This window comes from Chanos chanos, chromosome 14, assembly GCF_902362185.1.
Source record: "Chanos chanos chromosome 14, fChaCha1.1, whole genome shotgun sequence".
Classification (NCBI taxonomy): Eukaryota; Metazoa; Chordata; class Actinopteri; order Gonorynchiformes; family Chanidae; genus Chanos; species Chanos chanos.
In genome coordinates, this window is record NC_044508.1 from 8682905 (window position 1) to 8709941 (window position 27037).

The following is a 27037-nucleotide window of genomic DNA, read 5'->3' on the forward strand; positions in this document are numbered from 1 at the left end:
TCAAGCAACCTCTCGTTGAATTTGAAGATATAAGACATTTAAAAATGGAATGAAATACTTTGGACATAAGCTGTGAAGTAAGATGCCACTAAATCCTCATTGGCACTGTATGAATTGTTGAATTTTGAGAGCAAAACTTTGTCCCAGCAAAAAAAAAAAATGAAGTGAATATACAATATATTTTAAGAATCATAATAAATAAAATCTAAGCAACGAAGACATAGGTCACCTTGAAGTATATCTAAAATGAGATACAATTTTAGAGGTTTATGCAGAGGTATCGGATCAATAATCATGGCTTCAGAAATTAATGAAATGTATGTGTGTGTGTTTTTTTTTTTTTTTCATACAATTTGTTTCAACTGTGTTATTCCATGAAAAAGAAGAGTTTGATTTTCTCCCTGGTGAATATCACTTTTTGCTTGGCTCTGTTCTGTTTAAGGTTTGGCTGTGTTTACAGAAAGTGCATCAGTATGCGCAGTACGGCTCACAACCAACTCACACGACCACAGACACACAACCATACACACACATACTCACACAATAAAATACCCACCACTTTCTTTGCTATAAATAAATACACAAAGTTCATTAGTTCACATTCATCCGTTCCTTCCATTGTAGGGTTTGTCCTTTTTAAGTTCACATTTGGATAGGTTTCATTTCTGGTTCAGCGCTTTCCTCAGAAGTTCAAGATCTTTCCGTTTGGGTGGATCAGTTTTTGGACACCCATACTCCTCCAGACCCAGGGGGATAAACTTCTCTTGTACGCCCAGGACATCATCTCCCTGGCTGGAAAAGAGAGCCACCCATGGTGGGGTGCTTAAACCTCCCTGGAGACCAAAGAAAGCCAAGCCATCTGAGAAGAGAAGAGAAGAGAAGAGAAGAGAAGAGAAGAGAAGAGAAGAGAAGAGAAGAGAAGAGAAGAGAAGAGAAGAGAAGAGAAGAGAAGTTGAAACAACCACTGAATCTGAGACATCTAATGCAAATCCAAGTGAACAAGCCTACACCATGACAATGTTGCCATGGTAGGAGACTGTATAGACTGGGAGAGGACTAACCTTTTCTCTGTAGATCTGCCACCTTGGCTGCCCCCAGTGGCACCAGATATTTCGCCACACCAGCAAGACCATCAAGCTGTCCTCTCGTTGCAAGGAGAACAATCGACCTGAACAACATCAAAGATCTATGCATTAAAAACTATAACTTCAACTGCATAATCAAAGTCCCATAAAATGAGTCACTCACTGGACCAAATACCAGACACGCCCAGCCTTGTATTACTGATGTCTCTCAGGTCCTGCTAAAGAATTCTTTTAAACTTCCAAATGCACTTCAAAAAATCAAAGGACTCGTAAAACATTTTCCTGTGCTCTAATAGCCGAAACACATTATCTCAAGCCACAAGCTGATCAGACAGGGCAAGAGGCTGAATCGGTTTCCTGCCTGTACCATTCGTCCTTTCACACAGATTTGAAAAGAGAAGTTGTGTCTAAGTTAAACTGTAACACCGCAAATGTGACTCACTGACTAATGTACTGCTAATTCAGGCATTTTAAGTCTGACACAGGGGCCTTGAGAGAGAAGGTCAGGTGGTGACTTGGAATTGATTCTAAAATACTGTTCCTAGCATATCATCAAACTTCAGCAACCAAACCTGCCTTTGCCAACACTTCAAACCTGTAACCTTCAGACTCAAAAGCCTTCTTTCCCCGACTTTAGCCCTTACCTCTTAGGAATTCCCGTTCTAAAGAACTGCTCCAAGTCAGAGTTCAGCTTGGAAAACAATGACTTCTTTGTGACTGTGCCAGAGCAGGAATCCACAGTGACCAGGAGGAAACCAGGCTGAGTGAGGTTGAACCGCTCCCTGTTCACCTGAGCGAGAAAAACATACCGGGAGAGGAAAGGGAAAAAAAAAAATGAAAAACAGAACAGATACACAAAGGTGTGTTTATGAAGAATCACTGGCTCTGTTAACTGGAAGAGAATTTCTGCCTGTTGATTTGATTTTCACTCTGTGAACGTACAGTGATGTAGGGAGAGTCAGTCCCGTTCTTCTGTTCCCCAGGACTGACAGACCTGATCTGAGTATGGAGGTAGTTGTTCCATGGGTCACTGGAGAAGACGAGCTAATCAAAAAACAAACCACACAAACAAACAAACACAGTTGATTTTATTATTATTTTTTTTTTTATCAAATTTGTGTAAAAACAAAACAGTGAGAAAAAATTAAGATGAAAACAAAGACGTCATTTTAATGTTGGAAGACTACAGAAGCAAAAACAGTCTTCTAATTATCCTAAACATATACTGGTTTCAAGAACCTCTTTGAAAAAAACACTTGAGACTTCCCGATTACAACAGCAAAGCTCAAGCGTTCAAAGCTCAGTGTTCATTTCTAGAACGTTCACATCAGGCATTCTAGAGCACTGTAGAATCAACCATTGACAGAACATTCTAGAATCAAACTGCAAAAGCTGAAAGTGGGAGGCTTCAGTAACCTTCGCGGCTCCGCAGTGGGAGCAGGCCGTTTTGGATAGCGTTGGCATGGACACCGCGGCGTTTGGGGACTTTGCGTATTTTGGGTAGGCTTTGGCTGTGCAGTTGGAAACTTGTTTGGAGCGCGTGTTTGCCGTTATCTTCACTCTCTCACAGCCGCGGACGGAGCAGTAACTGTGGCCTTCACGTCCGTGCCTCGCTCGCAAATATAACCACAGCAACCTAAAAAATGACAGATACAGTAGATTAATGACAGAATACATGACAGTGGTGTTTAGCCTCATGCCATAGTTATAGTGCACTGTGCTAGAGTGTTATTATCAAAAGCAAGCTGGGAGGAGAGGACAGCATTCTGTATTGGACATCATGTACATATCATTTAAAATACATACACTTATGACAACAGTGCATTGGTAATTGTAGTATCTTTAATCATAATCATAATTCTTTCATAAAAAAAATTTATATTATAAACGTAATTGTTTATCAAAACAGTCTTATGACATAAAAGAACACAATACTGTCTTCATGCATATAATGCATACTCCATTCTCATGCTAACACAGGCCAAAATGTGTTGGAAATATTTTAACTACCACAATGCGACAGATGGTTAAATAAACAGAGGTTTTCATTCTTACCCAACTGAGCTGTCGAAGAAGTACTTCCTGTCCAGAGGTCGTTTCTCCAGGTCAGACAGAGAGTTGACACGACCATAATCCTCAATGTCTTCAAAGACGTTGTTCTGGCGGTCGTTAATGTCTGACATAATCTGGAAGGTCGTGTCAGTGGGGTAACAGAGGCCAACCAGGACCCAGTCTCCTCTACAACGGAACCAACATATCAGCCACACAGATATACAGTCTGGGAAAGCATGTTAATACCACAACTTTAGCAAGCTTTACAAGCAGTTGTAACTTATGTCACTAAGTCAATCCACAAAAAGAAAAAGAAAAAAAAAAGTTTTACCACTGCAAGGCAGAATGACTCAATGACACAGGATAGTCTGACGTAAGCAATAGCAACATTATGACGCAGTTTTATTCAAACAGAAACAGAGACAGTAAATAGACTAAAATGTCAAAATAGATTGACATGTCAAGAGAGTAAACAACTGTGTAAAGAAAGAAAGAAAGAAAGAAAGAAAGAAAGAAAGAAAGAAAGAAAGAAAGAAAGAACTAGAAAGAAAGAAAGAACTAGAAAGAACTCACAGCAAATGACAATTATGTAAGTCGAGACATGTTTTAATTATGCAGTGTACTGAGTGTTACTTACTGGTCAAAGTTGATGAGGGAGAGGACTATCTCTCTGGGTGCAGGCCCATCCCAGTGCAGGGTGTAACTCTTACTCATCATGAGGACAGGCTGGTACTGCTGGGTCTGGGCTGCCTGGCTGTTAATGCCTCTCAGTACCATAGGCCTGTCTGGGTACTCATCTCTGCTGATGGATAAGGCCAGATTAGACGCAAGTCTGGTCTGAATGTATACCTAAAAACACACAAAGAGAGGAGGAGAGGGAGAGAGAGAGAAAGAGAGAGAGAGAGAGAGAGAGAGAGAGAGAGAGAGAGAGAGGTGTTATGCCACTACATGCACACTGTAAAATTTAGCCCGCTCTGCCAACATTCTGACAGTGGCAATTTAGAATCTTTGGAATGGTTACTGTCAGCTGCACTCTATGCAAGAAAACTCAGGGAAGGGAACAGACTAAGATTCATTAAAAACACAAGACAACAGAAATGACAACATCCAACACAGGAACCACATGGCATTCAAAATTAGGGCCTGCTGTCGTTAATCGGAATATGCTGAGTGCACTTAGCACTCAATAACCACCAGGGGGCTCCGTTCATACTTGGAGTAACCTGCAATCCTAAGCTTTATAAGTAGCTTTACTTTTCTTTCTTTCCATCCCTTCATTTATCGATTCCACTCACATCCGCTAGGCATAAACTCATCATTCCAGCTGAATGCTAGAATATTCAGTTGGTTAGTGCAGCTGTGCCAACTCAATAACATGATCCTCTCTCACCTGAGAGTACCTTCCACTGCACACCACCCCGTTCCATTCACTCATGTTAACACACTGAGGGTGACGAATGAGAAAGTTGTCCGCTCTTCCCACGTAGGTGTTTGGATAACCTGAGACAGAACCATCCAAGTCATGGAAGATTGAGTTTTTATCTCCATCCAGGTCATTGTCTTCAAACCACTGGCCAGGCTGCCCAAAGAATGCCCTCAAAGTTACCTAGAAGAGAAGTAAAAAATACACACACAGGCACGCGCGCACACACACACACACACACACACACGCATGCACAAACTCACATTATGAATGTGATTCAAATATAATCAATACATTTACAGACAACCTTATCTCACAAAGTCCACGTATCAAAAGGGTCTAAAAAGTATTGTTTGATTGTTCAAACTGCTGTATCAGGAATTTTTCTCTGCGCTGACCTAAATTTGGAGTATCTCTTTCAAACAGCAGAATGAAATTAAACTCTAAACTATTTCCAGAACCTATGCATGGGGTCGTTTTCTTCAGTCCAAAGTTAACTGCCAGCTCTGATAGGTGGAAAATTCCAAATGTCTCTCAGCACTGAGTGGGTTCCAACAAACATCGGCCAATCAGAAGAACAGAAACAGCTGTGAAGTGTGAATGAATTATGGGTCTCTGACAAAGAAAACTGTTAGTTTAAGCGCAACTGACAATGTAAAACAACGTTAGGTTCAAGAGCTTTTTAAGACGTAAAAATGAACTGGTTGGGAGGGAGGGAAATGCAGTGGTGGACTGACAATGGTGTGTAAAATAGTGTGTAATCTTCCACAGGAAAGAATTTATCACCCTACAGCAAACAGGAAACCATCAAACTAATTATCCAATCACGCCCTGCTGTATAAAAGAGACAGGCCAACCCTCCAGGGAGACTAGTGCTCTAATAGCTGTATCTCTATTACTGTGTAACAGTAGGCAATGACCAGAGAGCAGTTCATCTAGACTAAGACTGCCTCACTCCATGACCACCCCTAAATAACAATGACTCCTTTATATTACTGGACACTGAACCCTAAGCTCCTCTGTATAAAGGCCTCTATTTGCCTTTACAGGAGTACAGCAATAGGGACCATCATATCAGTTACCACGACGACCCTACGTTCTTTACACACAAATCAGGTACCACAATGAGCCTATGTTCTTTATACACTAAAATCTAGAACATTGCAATGTATTGAGAGTATTAATGACTGCTGGAAACGTTCTCATATGAGAGAGAGTTCAATTATTTGGTATTAAAATCTATACTAAATTTGTACTAAAACTGAACAAATCAGACAGGTTTCACAAGTAAATCAGTAGAATAATACAGTATTGGAACATCTGATGGGCAATCTGTAGAGCATATGTCTTGTTCTGGCCTGACATTGGCCATTGTAATAATTACACTCTGAAAGTCTACATCTGTGTAACAGAAAAACACTTTTTTACCTTCCCATAATCTTATCCTTATTGTGTGTGTGTGTGTGTGTGTGTGTGTTGCTGAAGCGCACTCAGACTGCTCATAGTTATATATAAGTCTTTGTGTAAACTCACACTGGGCTGAAAGGAGAGAGAAGACAGGTTGTTCCTGGGAGTGAGTTGCCAGGTGTTTTTCAGGTTGAAGCCTACAGCGCTGGTATAACGATCGGGGGTGGGAACATAGGACCTGAACGTGCTCTTCAGCAGTCGCACCGGACCATCGTAGATCTGGAACCCTCGGATCGGGAACGTTCTGGGTGGAAGCGAAAATCAGAACGCTCATTTTTTTTTTTTCGGCAGAAGAACCGCAGCGTCAAAATGTATGAGCTAGAGAAACCACAACTCCAATTAGGTCAGAGAATGAAGTAAAAAAAAAAAAAGAAAAGAAAAAAAAAAAAACCCTAGCCATAAATCTGACAAACTGGCAGATTCATGACAAGTGTGGTAATTTAAGGTGTTATGGAGCAAGACCGCATTGAAACAATGTCTCTGAGCTTTGAGAGAATGTGTGCCTTAGGAGGGGCCCGGGGAGCTTCTTGCTGCTGCTTTCAAGCTAAAAACTGATTCTGGGAAACAAAAATGACTTAGAATGACTTTCCCTACCGCAGAATTCCAGTAAGTACACAATGAGTCTTGTATTGACAAGTAGAACATTCAGTACATTATCTTGCAGTACAATATAAATCTGAAATGTGAATATGAAAAATGTGTTTGATGCATTTTATACCGCCACGAGAAGTACACGACAATATAAATATTACACTGCAAATGACACCACCCCTAACGTTACAATATGACATGGCCTCTCTTTCTCCGTACACGTAATATACACTCACTTGTTCCTTGGCAAAGTCCTCATTTTCTTATCCACTCCTCCAACGCCCCAGTACTTGTTCTGTCCTCCATTTGAGCCACGGTTCCTGCTCTCCCCCACAAACAATGACTCGGACACTTCCTGACTGGAGCCCTCGTCTTTAGGGTAGCTACCATCACTAGTGAGTGAGTGAAAGAGAAAGTGTTTCAGCAAACATAATTTCTTCAAATACGTGGGAAAAAAAAACAGGATAGATGAAAACAGATGCACAAGTGCATACTTCAGATTCTTAAGAATTCGGCTGGCGCTATTAACGACGAGGCTACATTGGATATTTTCTGAGCCTGCAGCCTAAGACAGCGACACTGCCAGGCATACAAACACACGTTCAAAATAAACCAACAGATCACCCGCATAGTACCTTGCAAAAGACAGGCCGACGCCATTATCAGCAAATCTGGTAAAGACAAAACAGGCATTAACATAAAAGATGGAACAAAAACTATAAATAACAAAACAGGAGAATAAAAAAAAAAAAAACAAAGTTTGTCTTCTACATGATGTCGCAACATTATGATGTCACACATGAGTAGTACTGAACGATGATGTCATGTCACCCACCCCGAGTTCTGAATGATGATGTCACCTCCTCGTATCCAGGCACCTAGGTCATTGTTCTTGAATGAGATGAGTGTGTCTATAAGGGCTGCAACCCTGGGTTGGTTTGGATCTGCATTTTCATGAGGCCGGAACCTAAAATAGCCAAACCCAGGAATAATCAATTGGCTACAGTATTTACACATCAATTACAATGTTAAAAGTTGTTAATTATATTAATTACCAAATTAGGGTTTAATTGCAATCTAAATATTCGGAACAAACTCTGAACAAGTCTCTCACACAGCGAACACACACACACACACACACACACACACACACACACATAAAGGGCTAAATCAATAATACAGATGCAAACACTAGAAACAAACTCTCTCTCTCTCACATATACACACACACCCTACAGTTCTGCACACTGTAGATGCACACACAGAGTGGAAACTCTATCTGTGTTGATGTGTTTTCTCAGTAAACAGTGGAGGCAGACCCTCCTGAGAGAACGAACCAGTGCTCCCATTCACACACACTACAAACTGGACTTAAAGCACACACACACACACACACACACACACACATACAGAGTTTCCAGTTAACAGGCAAGGGAAGCTAAAGGAAAAAAAGATTTACAGCTCTCTGTTTGAGTATCTGTGTCCTTACACAGGATATTCATGGTAATCACAGTTTCTTTACATTTGTTTGTTTTTTTATCTTTAAAGAACCCCAGTTGAGCATTAATGTTTTTTGAATATATACTACAGATACTAATAAATACTATATTTGGAACTATATAAATAGTTGTCCTGTTTTTTAATGTCATGAACTCATCTCTACCATTGCTTGACAGCCATGAAGCACAATATAGTTATAATCAAATGATGTGGCAGCCCATGAAATATGAAAGGGAGTGATATTTTAATTCTGAACTGTTCTGAACTACATCACTGTTGACATCTTTGTTTACATAAGCTGAACAGTGTAAAGCAAGAAAATGGCTTTTAAAAGGTTCTGTGTGTTTGATTTTGAATCTGTTACAGCTGGGCAGTAACAGTCACGGATTTTGCATACTGAATCTGCACTAAACTGATCACTTTCATCTGCACTAGACTGATTCACTTTGTTTGGACTGTTTGTTTGACTTACTTCGGGAACAACTAATGAATCAGCTTCCCCTCCGAATTTTTTTGGGGGGGAAGAGAACATATCAACAATTAAGGAGAAAACCCAAAACCAGGGAGATGGTGTAACGCTTGTCTAAGAAGAGCTAAGAAGAGGCTGCTTCTCCAGTACAGCGGGTGAAAAATGTTGAAAAGACAAAACAATTGTCATCAGCTTTTAATTACAATCCATTTCTGAAATCCGTTGGTTTTAAATACTCGTGCTTCTGCTAAACCTTATTCATTTCCGTCTACTTTTGCCAGAAATAAATGTCAAGTCAATATCCATACCAGCCACCACAAAAATAAATGTAAATGTTAAGCAAACACACCACTCTCTGGACTGGCAGTTACATTTAGCAAGTGGAGACAGACAGATTTTTACTAGTCTATGCTAGTTAAAGTAACACAGACCACTCAAAAGTCATAATACAGTAGTTATTGTTAAACAGCTTGGAGAGTTGCCGGGCAGAGCATGTACTCATTACACACGTTACACACGCACAAACACAAACACAAACACAAACACACCTTGCATTGTTATCCAAACAGAGGTATTCCCGTGGATCAGAAGCACTGGCATTGGTGGTCTTCACTCCTTTATCAATGAAAAGTCCTGCCTAGAGATGAAATGACATTCAAAACAAGTTCATTTAAACAGCAAGACAGTACAGAGAAAGAGAGATACTTAAAATCAAACCAAAAAAAAAAAAAAAAAAGCCTGAAAAATGAAGAAATGCACATATAGATACTTTACTACTGTGTACTTAAGGTCTAAAAACAAAGACTTCATATTAAATCAGAATATTTCTGATGCTGGTCTCCTTAAATAAAAGGGCTTACAGTTTAGCTCCCTGTCTCTCTTAGCTTGACCTGCAATTTTATTAACTCAGGGGAACAGTGGCTCATTGTAAAGGTTAATGTGTGTGTGTGTGTGTGTGTGTGTGTGTGTGTGTGTGTGTGTGTGTGTGTGTGTGTGTGTGTGTGTGTCTGCTTGCACACAAACTCTTGTGTTCTTTGTGTGCTAACACTGTAAACAAAACTGAACTTCCAAGATACAACAGTAGATCTGATTTTGATTTGTTGATTTGTTAATGACTCACACTATTTTCGATTGGTGCTCATTTCAAAACTTGCAGGATTACAAAAAAGAAAGAAAGAAAAAAACTCCCACACATACCACCCCCTATTGTTTCTTCCAAAATCGTCCATGCTCTTCTTATTAATGGTTTTACATAATTACATTATCTCCTGTAAAACGAGCCAAAGTAACGAATTAGGTACTGACAAACCTTAAAATTGGAGTGAACACGGTTGTTGTAGAAGATTCCAAGAGGAGTGAGCTCTGCTCTCGTCTCTGGGACCAGCCCGTGAGAATCACCAGTGGAAGAGCTGTGGAATACATACCAGATACCTGCATCCTAAGGAAAGAAAAGGGAGTGAGAGAAAGAAAGAAAGAAAGAAAGAAAGAAAAGAAAAGAGGGAAAAGAATACATCTGAAGTTTTAAAGTACAACAAAAATTACAGACAGAATCATGGGGGGAAAAAAACACATTACATAAACTAGCTAATAAGAACATCCTCAAAATTCAAGACAATACTGAACATTAAAAAGAAAAAAAAAATCCAAAAAGATCAAATCACCACCCATAAGGCAAACTCAGATGCACCACACCTGAAATAAAATCTCTCTTTTGGTTTGTTCTTAGACTAATAAAACAAGGAGGAAAAGCTTGCAGACTGTTCTGTTTTCATAACCTTCAACACAAACAGCTCCGGCCAAAAGAATAAAACAAAGAGAGTTTAGATTCTGTTGACCAGACTTCAGAGTGAAGATTATTTTATTAGCATGAGGAGACAGATCCAGCAGATTATGATCTCTTATACCATATCTTCATGAATTCCATAATAATGTGGAGATTACCTTGGATAACATCTGTTTAATATGCTATTTAACCCATTTATCACAAACTATTCCACCATGCATCTTAACATGGCAGATCTAGGGTGTAACGGAAGCCTGTGCTACAATACAGTACAATACACGGCCCTTATCCAAGCACAGCACTGAGCTACATCTCAGTAACTACTGAGAGTCAAAACTAGCTAGGAATTAGAGCACCTCGGAAACATGCACACCATCTATATACAGTGGCGACGACTTCGTGAATTTTTTCAATAGCAAAATTGAAAATATCAGGCAAACAATTCAGACTATACATTTAAAACCAGACAATTTGATAACTAACAATGTAGATAACAATATAACTATATCAGATCAGCGATTAGAATGTTTCACTCCCCTTCAAGCGACTGAATTAACCTAATTTCTTCATCAAAATCACTAACTTGTGTATTAGATCACTTACTTATACATTTCCTCAAACAGGTACTACCAGTAGTCATCGAACCTCCTCTAAAAATAATCAATTCCTCCCTTAGCACTGGCTAAGCACTGTACCTAAATCCTTTAAACTAGCAGTTATCAAACCCCTAATTAAAATACTTGACCCCTGTTCGTTGTCCAAATATAGGCCAATATCAAACCTCCGCTTTCTCTCGAAGATCCTAGAAAAGGCTGTAGCACAGCAGTTATGCTCATACCTACATAAGAACAACATTCATGAAATGTATCAGTCAGGATTTAGGCCTCATCATGGCACAGAGACAGCACTGGTTACCATTTTCCCTGATAGACTAGAAAATGTTGTTGGAGTTAAGGAGACAGCCCTCTTAAGGCTTAGGCCCTTCTTGACTGATCGTTTCTTGATGTAAATGGGGACTTCTCTACACATACTGAGGTAATGTTTGGAGTTCTGCAGGGTTCTGATTTAGGCCCACTGCTTTTTTCTTTATATATGCTCCTCTAGGTGATATTATTCGTAAATGCGGTATTAGCTTCCACTGCTATGCTGACAACACACAGTTGTATGTCTCAGCGAAGCCAGACGAGAAACACCAGCTTAATAAAATTAAGGAACGTGTAAAGGATATTAGGCACTGGATGTTTACTAACTTCCTCTTACGTAACTCTGAAAAGACAGAAGTACTTGTACTAGGGCCACATACAGCTAGGAGTAAGCTTTCTGATCACGAAGCAACTCTGGATGGCCTTTCTTTTTCATCATGTGAGGCAGTAAAAGACCTTGGTGTAATTATTGACTCCAGTCTTTCATTTGAAGCTCATGTAGATAATATTACCAGGATAGCCTTCTTTCATCTAAGAAACATTAACAAGATAAGAAACGCAATGTCATTTCACGATGCTGAAAAACTAGTTCATGCTTTCATTACCTCTAGGTTAGACTATTGTAATGCCCTACTGTCTGGATGTTCTAATAGGTGTATAAATAAGTTGCAGTTAGTCCTGAATGCAGCAGCCAGAGTTCTTACTAGAACCAAAAGATACGACCACATCACTCCTATCTTATCCACACCGCACTGGCTCCCAATCATATCTCGCATTGATTAAAAAAATATACTATTAACCAATAAAGCACTAAATGGTCTTGCACCACAGTACCTGAGTGAACTCCTGGTCTTTTATGATCTGCCATGCCTACTTAGATCAAAAGGTGCAGGCCATTTGTTGGTACCTCGAATTGTGAAGGCTACAGCAGCAGGCAGAGCCTTCTCTTACAGAGCCCCACAGTTATGGAACTGCCTCCCAATTAGTGTTCGAGACTCAGACACAGTCTCTATGTTTAAGTCAAGGCTGAAAACATATCTGTTTAGCCAAGCCTTTTGCTAAAAGCTCTTTACTAGGTAAAGGAGCAGATCTGGAGGGATCTCGGGCATAGAGTGTTTGGTGAACTGGGATGTTTGGATGCCGTCGCCCCCTCACTCTAACACGTTCACTCAGGTTTGTTGACGGTGGAGTGGGTGGCCGCCTTGTGTCCCAGAGTGCCCTCATGTCCGTATTACCTTCTAGCTCTCCCTTTTAGCTATGCTGTAATAGCTAGTCTTGCTGGAGTCCCTGCCTGCACTCGGCACACGATGTACATTGTCCCTTAACCACTATGTGGAAATGAACATTATCTAGCAATCTCTCTCTCTCTCTCGCCACACATGCTACACCTGAGATACTAGTGATCCTGACTTGCCCTGCCCTCCGGACCGATCCATCCTGATGTCACCATCTTTCACCCCCGTCAGCCTCCTGTCAGCATCGCCATCCCCTTTGTTTGTATTCCGTATTTACTTGAAATTGTAACTGCCCGCTGGGTTGGCACCTACTGCATACCTGTCTGGCCAAGAAGGGGTCTCCTCTCTCTCTGTTGTCCTTCTCAAGATTTTTCCCATTTTTTTCCCTGTTATTCCTGTTACACCTGGGTTTTTGGAGAGTTTTTTCTTGCCTGCCATGAGGATTAAGTCAGGGGGGGAAATCCTGTTTTGATTTTGATTGCTGTGGCATGTAAAACCCTTTGAGACTGTAAACAGTGATATTGGGCTCTAAATGAACTTGAAACTTGACAACAGATGTGTGTAACCAGTTTATGCATCATTTTCAATAGACACAGTGTTGCTAATAGCCCATATCGATGTTTGTGAGAATATATCAGAATATGAGATTAGATAGTGACATTTTCTTGAAGAAAAGCTTCATGCAAAAAATGTACCTGGGATCCAGCAGCTGCATTGTTAATCAGGTTATTATTAGGGTTGGCAATCCAAAATGTAGACACTGCCCTACACACACACACACAGACACACACAGACACACACAAACACACACAAACACACACAAACACACACAAACACAAACACAGACACCAAGATGAGACAATGTATGTGCATGTTTTTGTGTGTGACTTAATACATTTTGCTATTGTTTTGTGTGTGAACAATTGGTGTAAATTCATCTACTTCATGAGATCCAAAAATTCCATTTAAACATATTGTACAGACATTTTTCTATATAAAACATACATAAGCAGTAAATGAGTAATGAATACAAAGCTAGAGTCTAGTGTTTAGATTATAGTAAAACATTTGAACTGAACTTGTTTTAGGTTCCATACTTTTCCATTGGTGGTTACTGAACAGCAGGTATAATTTTACCTATCAGACCTCTAAATCTCGTTTTTATTATGTTTCACTTAAATCTAATAAAGACACAAATCCGACCTAGTTTCCGTCCTGATCACCTTATCCCAACAAGCTGTCTTACAGCAGTCTACAAGGCCTCCTAATACACACACGCAACGGAGCCTCCAAAAACACTGCTCATCCTTCCGAAAACACCGCCTCCCCTTTCAGCGTCTCCCCAAGAGCGAGTTCCTCCCGTCCGGGAGAGGAGTGTGTGTTATTGGAAGGATAAGAGCAGACCTCTGTCGTGGTGTGCTTAAGGAAATTAAGACTATGTTCTTTGTTGTGTTACCTAGCAACACGATACACGGGCAAGACACGAGGAATGCTGGAGGTGAGTAGACACTGATGGTACAATATACACACCCACAGACATGCACATCAGCAACCTGATAATGCTCATATAACTTTAACAGGGGTTAGAAAACCTTTTAATTACACAGTTTTTAACAACTTAAATTCAGAGCATATATATGCTGTGTGCATATAGATTTTATAGATAGATGTGTGGACCTTACTTGCACTCTGTGGATGGTGATGGGGTGTAGCTGCCGTACACTTTATTTCTTATTGTAATGCACATGGTCTCGTTACGGTCAGTGGGAAGAATTGTACCGGGTCTGGTCACTAGTCCCAAGTTATGATAAAATGTGTTCCTCTGTTCAATTCCATCCTCCAGGAAAAAACAGTGACCTAGCATGTCATAGCCAACTGTGTCTCTCACCTGAAAAAATAAGTTTGAGATTTGAATCAGATGTGAATATCTTACAGAGGCAAAAAGGAGAACCTAACAGATCAATACGTTTTTTGAACTGAAGAACTATCTGCTCCGACATGGATCCGACATGATTGTTTGCACAGATGGAGAAACTTACAAAGTTATAATATGACTGAATTGTTTTTCGTTTACACAAGTGATCACATAACTTACACAAAAAAAAGAATATCTGTCCTTAGTAATGAGAGAATGAGAGAAAGAAACTGGGACCGAGAGAGGGAGAGAGTGAGAGAAAGACAGAGAGAGAATCACATGTCAAGTATAGGAGGAAAAATCCATACCTCCACACATACTCACCAGAAGGCCATTGGTGGCATGGATTGTGACGCAGCGAGAGAAGGAGTGATGGATGGAGAGGGAGTCCACATAGGTTGGAGAAGTATATCCGCCCTGTTCGTCCACATCCCCACACCGATGGAAGTGGACGGGGTAGCTTCCCATCTCCTGCTGGCCCATGTGCTTCAGCTCCACTTGGGACAGATGTACTGACGAGAAATTCCTCAAAATCTGTCACAAATAGGTGGGGAACAAGTTCACGAATTCTGTTAACACTAAACACTAAAAAAAAAAAACAACACACGAGCGTATCTAAAAGCGTATCCAAAAACAAGAATACTTCTGAATTTGTGTGGCCAAATCACACACACACACACACACAAAAAAGCGCATTCTGTAACAAGTGGCCTGCCGAACTGAAAACGGTTGAATGAGAGATACCAAAGCCCAGCGGCAGAAGGCTGCTAACACATGCTAGCTTGTGTGTGGAAAAAATAATATTTTCTGATTCCCGTATGTAAATACACCGGCCAATCACGTTTCACGGATAGTAATTTTTACAACTGCTCAGCTGTGAAGTTCCACAGAATCTTTATGCAGAAGGGATGCCACAGAGAGCCAAGGGTATTAGTAAAAGAGCCAAAAACAACCAGTGAAGTGATGGTGCAATTTCTGATGTGTATGTATAAATATATCAATCAAATACATTCATGCATGTGACAGCTGCATGGTATTCCCTCTCAGAGCTCAAAGAGAGCTAACGCTAAGACAGGCTAACGTAAGTCTATAGCATATACCGCAACAGTTATGGTATGACAAAGTCACAACAAACTATTTGACAAGTGTGTATTGAAATGTTGAAAATTTACTGCGTATGACACATAAAAGCGGCAAGTGCTTGGACAAGTTTCCAAAAACAGGAACAAGTCTTAGGATTTGGGAAATTTGAAACAGATGCGGACTGAATGCGAAAATTCCGAAACTACCCGGTATGGGGGTTTATTTCAGTATTTGCTTGGATTTTGGACACCAATTTAACAACAATTCATAGTAATAACTAAAAACAGAATATAGCAGGAACTACAAGGTTTCTCATTCAGACAGAAAAGAAATGACCGCAAAGTGCGAAGGATACGCAAGGTTTAGCATAACACATAAAACAGCCTAGACTTTGTATTTCTGCTTCATTAGGACTTTTTCAGCACCCTCTCTTTAAAACAGAGAGCCACTGCTAGTAAGTGTGCCAAGGCCTCACTCTGCAGCTGTCTGGGAGATTTCACCACGACCACACTAGACAGCCTGGTGTTAAACCAACACGCCCGAGCACACACACTCATACGTCCCTACACACGGACGCACGCAGGCACACACTCACACACACACTCACACACACACTCACACACTCACACACTCACACATGCTCACAGACCTTGATGTGTCCTCCAAAGGTGTCGTAGTTAAAGAACTGGCACCAGTTTTTTCCGTAGCAGGAGTTTTCCATTTCTCCGTGGATGAGGATATTCCTGGAGAGGAGAGCTACCTCAGCTCTCATGTCCACTCCATTCACTATCTCTCCCATATGGGTGAATTGTGGCTTCCCTGGACACAAATACACAAAAACAAACACCTGAATTCCATCCCCCACACCAGCACACTGTGTTTCTGTCATTAGATACTGCACTTATAAAAGTGTCCACTGCCCAAAATATGTAGTTCAGGAAATATGCATTGCATACCTGCATCCACAAAGTGTGAGAGAGAGAGAGTAAAAGAAAGAAAGAAAGACAGAAAGAAAGAAAAGACCAGAGCATTGTTTTGTGAAGGGCACACACATACACACAGCTTCATCTCTGTGTTTCATGTTGAACTGGTCACTGTGACCTATGGATGTGTGTGGTTATTATGAGTTAAGCCATCAACCACATTACATCAGCTGGCCAGCTTCACTGCATCACAAAATTCTACCTTTGCTTTCAAACCTTTCAAATCAGTTAAATTTGGGCAACTGAAATGCTTGGTCTATCTGCAGACAGCCAGTTGCGTGGAGTTCTGACAGCTAGAGAGCAACAAAGTGAGTATGAGTGTGAAGATGGCGAAACATCACTGAATTAACGTTTGTCATGTGTCTTTCCCCTCTGAAAGCCAGGGCATAAATCTCACATCTGATGGTATCATCCAGCAAAGGACCAGCAGAGAGAGAATTTAATCAGCTCTAGAAAGGGTCAGGAGTTAAACTCCTATAACAGGCTGTAAACGGCGCTGCATTCCACTGCTATCTAGGCCTTGATTGCATCTATCTATCCTCTCATTTCACTCCAACTTTATGAGCTGGCAGAGGACCAAACCCTTCCTGTTCTGGCCATAAAGGGAAGAGTCAACAGGAAAATATTACATACGAAACTGATGTTCTTTTTCCGTTCAAAACAAGAGCAGTACAAAGGCAAAAAAAAGACACCCACACACTTACGAATACATACACACACACACACACACACAACATGTTAACAAGCACATAAGCAAACAGACACAAAACACACACACACACAACTCTCTGTTTCTTACCTTGTATTCGGACCTGCCGCTTGGTGCACTCTGGACAGGGTAACAGAGTGAACTCCTCCGCTTGGTGCATGGAGTAGTCGGTACTGGCCACAACGATCTGATCTCCAGGCCTCCACGTCCCAACATCGTCCTGCAGATTGAGGATCACCTGGTCCACTGCGTCCACCTGGAAACCGGAGACTGGGTACCCTATCGGACCAGAGGTGCAATCTGGATCAGTACCAAAAGCATGGGCTACGCGTTATAAGTTTAGACTAAAACAGCTAAGATCTGGAAACGGAGAAGGAAAGAGAAAGAGAGAGAGATGGAGACGGGGAGAGAGAGAGTGTGTGTGAGTGTGTGTGTGTGTGTGTGTGTGAGTGTGGTCATTTTGCCGTACTCTTACAATTAGGCAAATGCTGCAATGATTTCTTACCGATTTCTGTTTTTTTGTGTCACTGTGTGGAAATTCCACAAGTAGGATTACACAAGTGAATGAAAGAAAGAGGGAGTGAATTCAGCATGTGACAATGATGTGAACAGCTTTGAAAAATTGGTTACTTATAATCTGCAGTAAATTTTAAACACAGTATAAAATCATCAACGGTCTAAACATATGACAACGGACGTGTATGAGGGGAGAGGTCGACCTGGGAGAGTTTGGAATGTCCCGAGCTGAGCCCATACATCCACTTCCCCATTTATCAAACTGTCCACTTTTCTCTGACGTCTCAACAATACAGATAATACCGTTCAAAGGTACACCTGATGGAAAAATACAAAGCCTTCGAGCTCAAATCACCCGAGACTCTTATCATACTCGATAGTTTACATCATGGCATGGATGTTTTTTGACCCACTAATACTCCACACTCATATTTTCCTTCAACAGTCTTGCCTTTGTATCTGGTCTAACACTGAACTTAACGAACTTAACGGTGGCTCTTATGCAACAGAAAGCCCCTTAATGGCTGTACGCTTGATTTGTTTTCTGTCTGTCTTGGAAGTTGCTTTAGCACCTGCTTAATGAATGAATGCAAATGTAATCATAGGCTGTCATATGCCAACTCAAAGGTCTTCCTCATCAGTCAGCGTCGTCGTCATCATCATCATCATCATCATCATCATCCAATAGCTACAGATACAACCACTACAAATAACCTGAAAGAATCATTTTCAATATAAACATATATTGCAGATATTTAATCTGTCATGTTGCGTAATGTATTGTTTACTGAAATGTTACAGTGTGTTAGTGATGTACCGTTTCTCCACTCGCTGTAGGCGCTGACGCTGAATCTCACTCCATCCACGGTCACAAAGTCTCGGCGAGCCAGCGCCTTACCGCCCGTGTCATGGTTCTCATGTTCCCGAACTTCCTCGGTACAGGAGCCATTCCCCCCTCCAACCACAGACACCAGGGCCCAGGCCTGCCTGGGAGAGAGAGAGAGAGAGAGAATGAATTTCTGGGTAAGAAACGCCAGAGGACCAACAGAATACAACTCCAAAACATGACCAAGACTTTGAGAGCATGCCAGCTATGTGTTTCCCAACAGTCTCTCTTAACTCATTTGACAAAACAATTAGAGATAATCTGGTGCTAAAGTGAGAACTGGTCACGGTTTGCTCCCAGTCAGTTCATAACAACAAGAATGTGACTTCTGTCCACTCTCTACACATTTATTTTCTGCTTAGGCAATCATTAGAATCAGTTCTATCACTGTGTTCACAAATTTAAAGGATGGCATGAATCAGCGTCGCGCGTAACTCGGTGGAGAGGAAGGAGGTATCCGATTCTCAGTAAGGGCACAAAAACAATATGAAAGACAGAAAATTCTGACTAATCACTTCCTTCCTTCCTTTTATCCATCTTCATACTAAAAATATGTCTACTCATCACAAAACACATGTGAAGGTTTTGTTTCATCATATTCTACTTCCAGTACCAAGGACAAATTTCCAAACGTAAGCTCTGTTCTCTGCTCCACTGGTCTCTAATTAGTGTCTGTTACCGTGCCACTTAAAATGCAGATAAAGACTCTCCTTCTCTCGCTAAAATGCAGCTACACACTCTCCTTCTCTCGCTCTCTTGAGTTTGTGTTCATTAACATTTACCCTTGGTACAAATATAAGTAAAAGTGAGTGATGACTCCAGAATTCCTATAATTTCTTTCCCCTAAACGAAAAAAAAAACACTGATGTAAGAGGGGTTTTATAAGCTCGTTATGGTGCCACTCCAGACCTTTCGGCTACTGGTCTTATTGCTATAACTGCTACTTCTGCCACTATTAATACTGCGACCAGTTCTTATAAAACTGTCTCAGCTGCAGCGCTCACACTTACTATTATAAAAGACGTTTTTCTGTTGCTACCGTACACAAAACAGGAATGTAACAAAATGGTAAACTACCAGCAATTCAAGGAAAGCTATTATAAGTTCTCGACTTCATTTACTAGGTGACAGTTATGTAAGAAGCCTGGTCACAAGGAATAAAAAAAAAATCATGAGACCAATTAAATTTTGAGGATTTCTTGACTGACATGTCATAGTTCATCAAACCACGTCGTCAGTTTAGAGCAATAACCTAAGATACACTATCTAATTAACCACTGGAGCCTGCAAAACCATAAGACAAGACATTTAAATTTATGCCTGGGTCTATTACAGGCGTATATGTTTATCACTGTGGTGAGAGCTACATCATCCAGACGGTTCCAAATCTTTTATATATGGCAGTGATTTATAAAATGATGTAACACACAGGCGTAGTCTTTATGTATGTGAACTTCCAAAACTTCCAGAGGGTTCTGTCGTGTCCCTCATGGCACAATGTACCACATCAGAAAAGGGCAGATTATATGCTGCCAAAAGAAACCGTTATCAGTAAAAAAGAGTTTTAAAACTTCGGAGTGGCACTTTTCTGACTCATTTTCGACAAAATCATTTTTCTACATCAAAGATTGTCCCCGCTTTCCAACGGAACCACCTGGGCAGAGGGAAGTCAGTTCTGACGTCACTCACACACATACACACACACACACACTCACACACACACACACACACACACACACACACACACACACACACACACACACACTCACTCTCAGGGTTCTCAGTACCTCAGCTGTGTGTGTGTGTGAGTGAGAGTGAGAGAGAGAGAGAGAGAGAGAGAGAGAGAGAGAGCATGAGAGAGAGTTCTTTTAAAGGAAGCAGCAGGCGATTTGACATGTTTCACAGAGGAATAATGATCCACTCATCCATGTCACATATGGACCACATTAACACATATATATACAGAAGGAAACCAAATCATGCCTCAGTGAGATTCATCTGCTTTTTAGTCTGCAATTACCTCTTTTTATGATACAAGATATCTGAGTCTAGGAACTCTGGGGTCCAAACAAACCATCTCCTCATCCTACAGTTTGTGTCTGTATTCTGTTGGCCTAAGCCTGAATGTTACTTTTATGAAATGAAATATTCAAAAGGATCACTTCAGCCTGTCCATTCATTCAGCTGTATTGTCTGTGTGTGTGTGCGTGTGGTGTGTGCATGCGTGACAACTATTTACAGCTTCCATACTTAAAAAAAAAAAGAGAAGAAAGGAAAGCAGAAGTAACTCATAGTTATAGTTACATGACATAGTGACGTGTGTTGCTAAATCCAGTCTAAAGCTGCAGACTAATTTACACTTAACTGTCTTAGAATAAGCATCCGGTTATGTTGAGGACGACAGATCATCATTGTATAAGTGTTTCCAGAAAGTTCTTATAAGCTGATTTAGTAAGAGTGAGAAATTCAACTGTATGCGAAACAATCTATTGAGATATACTGCTCACAGAGTCAGCAGGGGGTAAGAGTTCTGACTGCCTGGTATACGTTACGCAAAATTTTTAGCTACAGCGGGCCAAGATTTTTCGCTTTCTTGGAAAGAGAACCGGCAAGCATGTGGCCCGTTTCATCTATCAAAGCCACGTAAGAGAAATACACGAATAAACACGTTCTCACTCTTGTTTACCTGAGTCTGTGTGTGTGTGCTTGACTGTGTTTCTATGATTAGTATTTATATTTTTAACAGGTTGAGGGTATGAGGATGAGAAGTGAAGAGGTAAAATGAATTGCGTAACATTCTTGAACATTTTCAAGGATGTTGTTCGAGAGGAGCTAAAAAAAGGAAAAAGAAAAAAAAAAAAAGCTGCCTAGTATCAGAAATTGCCTCATGAAAAAAATTGCATCATGTCACTTGCCTCCACAAGTGTCTCACTTAGTCTGAAAAAAATGAAAATAAACCGTCAGAATTTCCGTTTGAGAGGAGACTATTCACATTCGGATTCTAGGTACAGTGCGTCACTACCTGTATAGGAGTGTGCTAAAAAGAACATTCTGTGCATGTGTGTACAAAGTCCTACATATAACCTCATCTCCATAACATAAGCTAATAAAGACATTTAATTAAACAGGGACATCATAAAACAAAAGCCACTGTAAAATCATCCATATCTCCTGGCAATACTACTTATCTTGACCACAAACTCCATAAAGCACATGTGTTTTGCCCTATTGGAAGTCCTCTCTGGGAAATCAGGAGTACAAAGTCAGCCCTTTTTTACACAAATCCTGGAAACTGGTTTGCGGAATGCTTCGGTACGGTCCTTTTCCTGCTGGAATACAGACATCGGAAACACAGGGAGGTTTCCTCTGGAATGTTTCCGTGGATAGGCAGGACTTCAGGAATACTGGCAGTCACTGCAGTGCAGTGAAGAGTGCAATGCTCTGGATTATTGGCTAGGTGCTGTAAGATATTTTTATTCCTGGGTAGAGTATCTTTAATGAATAAGGCACTTAATTTGAGACTGCATATGTATGCTAGGAGCACAAAAGAGTAATATAACACAGTAATATATGTGTGTGTGTTTGTGTGTGTAAATGTAAGAAAGTGAGACATAGAGGAAAAAAAAGACAAGCTTGTGTGCAAGTGTCACCCATTAGTCTCAATGCCTCAGTCTATATTACACTTTTGAGTCACTCTTTGCACGCAAGTGTTTAAAAATGTGTGTGTGTGTGTGTGTGTGTGTGTGTGTGTGTGTGTTTCTGTATCATTCTCTGAGCTTAAGCTCTCCCATGCGTGCATTTAGGTAACTCTACATCAATAATGACTTTGTAGTGGGACCACTTAAAACACAATGAGGCAGTTTCTTCTCTCATTCCAAACAACTTCAAAGTATTACTCACATATTTCAAAGCAAACCTACAGGAAAGATGGAGAGACCTATTCTGCTTCTTCTACTACCCCGAAGAGACCAATTCAACAGCTATGTAAACACGTTTCCCTGTACAATGACGTCTGATTTTTGTTATTACAATCCTTGAAAACCTTTTGAAAAGTCAACCCTGCAATAACAGAAATCCTTGCCAGCAGTTTCTTCTTTCTGTGGAAACTAAAGTTTGTCTCGATACTGATTGATCATACTTTATGCTGTCTGCAGTTCAGAAAGAAAGAAAGAAAGAAAGAAAGAAAGAAAGAAAGAAAGAAAACAAACAAACAAACACACAAAGGGTGACCATGCCCTCACATGCATGAGAGGCGAGTGTGTACTTGCTTTATCCAACCCAAAGGAATGGAAGCTGAGCAATGGGGGAGACTCACAGGAATCCATGGTTATTGGGAATTCCATATTGGGGAGAAAACATTTTCTTGTTTAAAAACTGGAAGTGATTTATTTTTAAGTGCCGTAATGTTTGTGATGGAAAAATGAAAAATGCCAATGGCCCCAAGGTGCTACAAAGCTGAATAAAATAAATAAAAATTACAAGCACAGACAATGAGCCTGCCAATTCGAAGGGGCTGTAAAACACACAGGGACAAACAGGTAACACAAGAACAAAACAAAAAGCATGAAAAATTGGGAGAGTGCTACAACAACAAAAATTTCAGCATAAGAGCACGGGGGGGGGGGGGGGGGTGTTTCAGAAAGTGGGTTTAGTGAAAACTCTGAGTTGGTTAACTGAGAATAAGTAGTAAACCTCCTAATACAAAGAGCCCTATGGCTTTGTTTTGCTAGGAGAAAGAAGCCGTAGGGTTCTTCTATCAGTAGGTTTACCACTTACTCTGAGTTAACTCACTCACTTAGGCCTGTTCATTTTTCCTTCTTGCTTACTGACCTTTTCACAGGCTCAGTATTTTCCTGTTTTTCTTCCTTATTTTCCACTGTATACCAGGTTTTTTTGTTTGGTTTTTTTTTTTGCTAAAGGCAAATGTGAGTTTTATAATTACCTGTATTTCAGATCATTGACGTAAGAGCTTCCCAGAAGGTTCTGGATGGTTCTCTTTGTTTCATCCAGCAAGCTCTTGACGGCCGAATCTCCAACGGCCAGAGTGACGATCCGCCCTTTGGGAAGAGCTTTTAGAACCTCCGTCAGGTGTCGACTGTCATTTTTGGAGTCGTGCGTATCGAAACGTTCGGCCATGAGCACGGCCCCCGTGTCCTGGTCCACAACACGCAGGTTGATTCCGCGGCTAAAGTTCCTTTGGAACAAATAACTCCCCATTGGGAGACCCGACGCTGGTACCGTCCGGGTCAGCAGGGTCCAGGTGAGCCGTTCCAAGCCATGGAGCTCTAAAGTGCCACCCGCCCGAACCCCTATAAACTTCCGGCCCATTCCGGGGACCTCCATAACCGATGTATCATCGGACCGGCCCACTAAAGCGATTGTGGCACGTGAGCGATATCGGCATTTCGGACCGCCGATATGTAACGCGCCTCCGTCCTCGATCAGAACATGGTGGGTTCTCAGGGTGAGGTTTTTGGAGCCGTCTTTGTCATCAGCAAAGACAACCACTCCTGAAAAACATCAAATAAAATAATACAGCAAAGTCAACAAGACAACCAAAACAATCAGATTAATGAAGCACAAAAACAAGGTAACAACACAAGAAAAATCATCCCAATAACTCACTAATGAGTCAGGCCCAGATTTACATCATAAATTTCATACTAAGTCCCAGTTCATATTTAACAGTCCATAAAATAGAGAAATAAAAAGATACAAAGATCTCATGTAACATGTGACTGCTGTGTATCCAAAGACCACAATAAAAAACACATCTTGGATGGTTATCGAATGCTGGCCCCTATGAGGAGACAGTAATGAGATTAAAGTTAATGGCCACAGACCACAGTGACTGGAGGGTTAATGACCAGAGGCTGTTGAACTCACCTCCTGACTGGATGGTTAAAGAGTGCAGGGTTGCGGAGGACACTAGACGGAATTTGTCTCCACTGCGGACAACCACGGCCTTCCGAAGGTCATGGCCTGGGCTCCAGTTATGCAGAAATGGGTCATGATCAGGGCAGTTCTCTGAAAAGAGGTCAAAAGATAACACGTACAGAAAATATGAGGGTGATATTTGGAGTTCTGACGATTTAGCAGAAACAGACAAACAGAATTCAGACATAGAGGGGCATTTCACATGCTTGAATGTATGGATTCATATTTATTGTTGTTTTCTCTAGATTAGATTACATTTCTATAGAATACCAGACAAATGCTGACCCGCACATACAGAGATAAGAGCACGGTCTTACAAACTCATCTGCAAACACTTCATATTCACATGAATCATTTATCAGAGGCCCTTCTCCAAGTGACTTAGAAAAATGCGACATGCAAAAACATGCATGCACACACACACGCTCACCATCGAGGACGTCTCGAGAAGTTAGCCCGACGATGAGGATGAGAGCAAAAAATGGCACTCCAATGAAAACTGCCGTACAGATGTAGGTATTCCTCCTCAGCTGGCTTTGAGCGCGTTCCCGCTGCTGTCCATTCTCTGAAAGGTTAAAGGTCGTCGGCCTAGATGGGGGCTTGATCACTGGTTTAACTGGCGGAGGGGGCGGGGCTTTGGGAGGAGGCGGAGATCGAACCGGCACAATCCGACCTGGGACGTAACTCGGCGACCGCTGGCTGTTGCCGTTTGGCGGAGCAACGAAAACGGGGCGGGTAGGGCCATCACTCACCTGCATGGTATAACGGTCTGCCTCTTTCTGAAAGGAAAAAGTTCGAAACTGTGTCGAAAACACATTTTAAGTAGCTCAGAGACGACCGATTACTCCAATGTTATCAGACAATATACAGTAGTTAATCCAAACACCCATTTTTGATTTAGCAGTATACTTTTAGTTTATAAATTCTATACCCTAGCTTCGAACTGGCTGTCGCATAGAGGCGTTTGAATTACGCGACCCTGCGTTCTCTGTGACGACAGATCTTATGGGATTTTCACATTTTTTAAAAAGCTAGGCCTATTTACAAAAACACATGGCACCAATTAAGAGTCACAGTGCTGCAAATACCCCCGCTCACACTAACCCACTTCTTGCACATTAACAGTTACGTCCAAAAGACAGACACAGACATAGAAAAACGAAAATATGCTCTAACACACCCATTCACACACTCACACCCACACAAACACACCCATATTCACATTAATCATTTAGGAACTAAGAGGAGTAAATATGTCTATTTATTACCATTCCTAATATTCACATTTGGCTCTCAACCAAACTGTCACCTACAGTATAGTTCATACAGTGTTATGTCTCGATGTATTTACATGTAAATGTACTTTGAGGAGCTAAAGAGGAAAGCTCCAGCGGTAAAATGGATGGCCATGCTACATGGTAAAAAGAAACTTGCGAGATGTTCTCTAATACCAGAGAAACGTAATGACATGAAAGCACAAAAAATACACTACCTTACCAGGAGATCTCATGATATTAAAACGGGAAAGTGGGCATTTGTCAGTGGGTGAATCATGCATAGAGGACTTCAAGAAAGGCTGTAAAACGTTCAGTCTTTCGTCTTGCATTATCAGAGCCATCTGTGACCCGGATCCAAGAAATGATCTCGTTAATGACAGACGAGAGAGGTTTGTTTAGTTTGAGGGCCTTTGGCTCTCAGAGACAAACAGCATTCTAACAGGCTACCGAGTTGAAAGTCTGATCATTACGGAGTAGGTTATGTTATATGTCCTTGCGCAAACTTTATATTCATAACAGAAACAAACTAGCAGGTGAGTAGGCTACTTTCCAACAGAACAACTCGTTTCGGAACAATGGTGTCAGAGTTTACGTAAACAACAAACTGTCTTATGAATCACAAACAATCATATTAAAAGAACTAAACATGTGACTAAGCAAACAAGTTGTTTTTACGCTCTGTATTTGATAACACGTACAAGGTGCTTTTCGGGTCTCCAAAACTCGCTGTAGCTATATATGATCTTTGGCAGTGGGAGACAAAATCATTGCCCGCATTCAGGAACTTCTGACACGGATCGACATTTTGCTAATGCAAAGTGACAGGACATTTCAAATATACTGAGAGCAGTTCTCTATTATAGTATGAATTACGGAAAGCTGATGTGACACCGTTGCGGTCTGGCAACTGTTAACGCTTCGTGGAAGTCTAAAATTGCCATTCCAGCATGCTCCAGCTGAAGAAACTCGAGGCTGAAGCGGTCCCGCTTACCTTTCGCAAGATTATGATGTCCTTGCTCTTGCCATTCGTTCTTCTTAAAACCGCACAAATTAATCTCTGTGTTCACTGACCAAGTGACAGACAGACAGACAGCGTTTGAAATATACTTTTACTTTCTTTACATGGTGTTTTCTTTGAGGGGCTGTGGTTAGCCAGCCCCCGTACCAGTCGCGCCTCGCAGAGGAAGTGAGATAGTAGGCGTG

At 41.1% G+C, this 27037-nt stretch overlaps 1 protein-coding gene across 1 annotated transcript; it reads right to left on the minus strand.

The window, feature by feature from the left end:
- Positions 1 to 235: 235 nt before the first annotated feature.
- On the minus strand, positions 236 to 26883 carry cemip2 (cell migration inducing hyaluronidase 2). The gene is made up of 24 exons (XM_030791405.1): positions 26826 to 26883; positions 24988 to 25336; positions 24507 to 24647; positions 23563 to 24130; positions 18552 to 18721; positions 17309 to 17497; positions 16176 to 16345; positions 14768 to 14977; positions 14211 to 14416; positions 13224 to 13293; positions 9897 to 10025; positions 9136 to 9224; positions 7454 to 7585; positions 7254 to 7289; positions 6855 to 7010; positions 6094 to 6271; positions 4528 to 4743; positions 3775 to 3986; positions 3141 to 3323; positions 2502 to 2721; positions 2028 to 2129; positions 1730 to 1875; positions 1062 to 1168; positions 236 to 859 (listed from the first exon to the last, which is right to left on the minus strand). Exons 2-24 carry the CDS (start codon positions 25313 to 25315, stop codon positions 660 to 662), a joined length of 4158 nt encoding a protein of 1385 aa, XP_030647265.1. The 5' UTR covers positions 25316 to 25336; positions 26826 to 26883; the 3' UTR covers positions 236 to 659.
- Between the last annotated feature and the right edge of the window lie 154 nt (positions 26884 to 27037).

What these genes read in the sequence shown, in the direction of transcription:
- cemip2 (XM_030791405.1), bottom strand. Translation starts at nt 25,315, where the DNA reads ATGCAGGTGAGTGATGGCCCTACCCGCCCCGTTTTCGTTGCTCCGCCA. An exon ending in CTACAGCGAGTGGAGAAACG is followed by an intron (nt 17,498 to 18,551) that starts GTACATCACTAA and finishes CTGGTCCGATAG; the next exon opens with GGTACCCAGTCTCCGGTTTC. An exon ending in CCCACTGCGGAGCCGCGAAG is followed by an intron (nt 2,130 to 2,501) that starts GTTACTGAAGCC and finishes TTTTTTGATTAG; the next exon opens with CTCGTCTTCTCCAGTGACCC.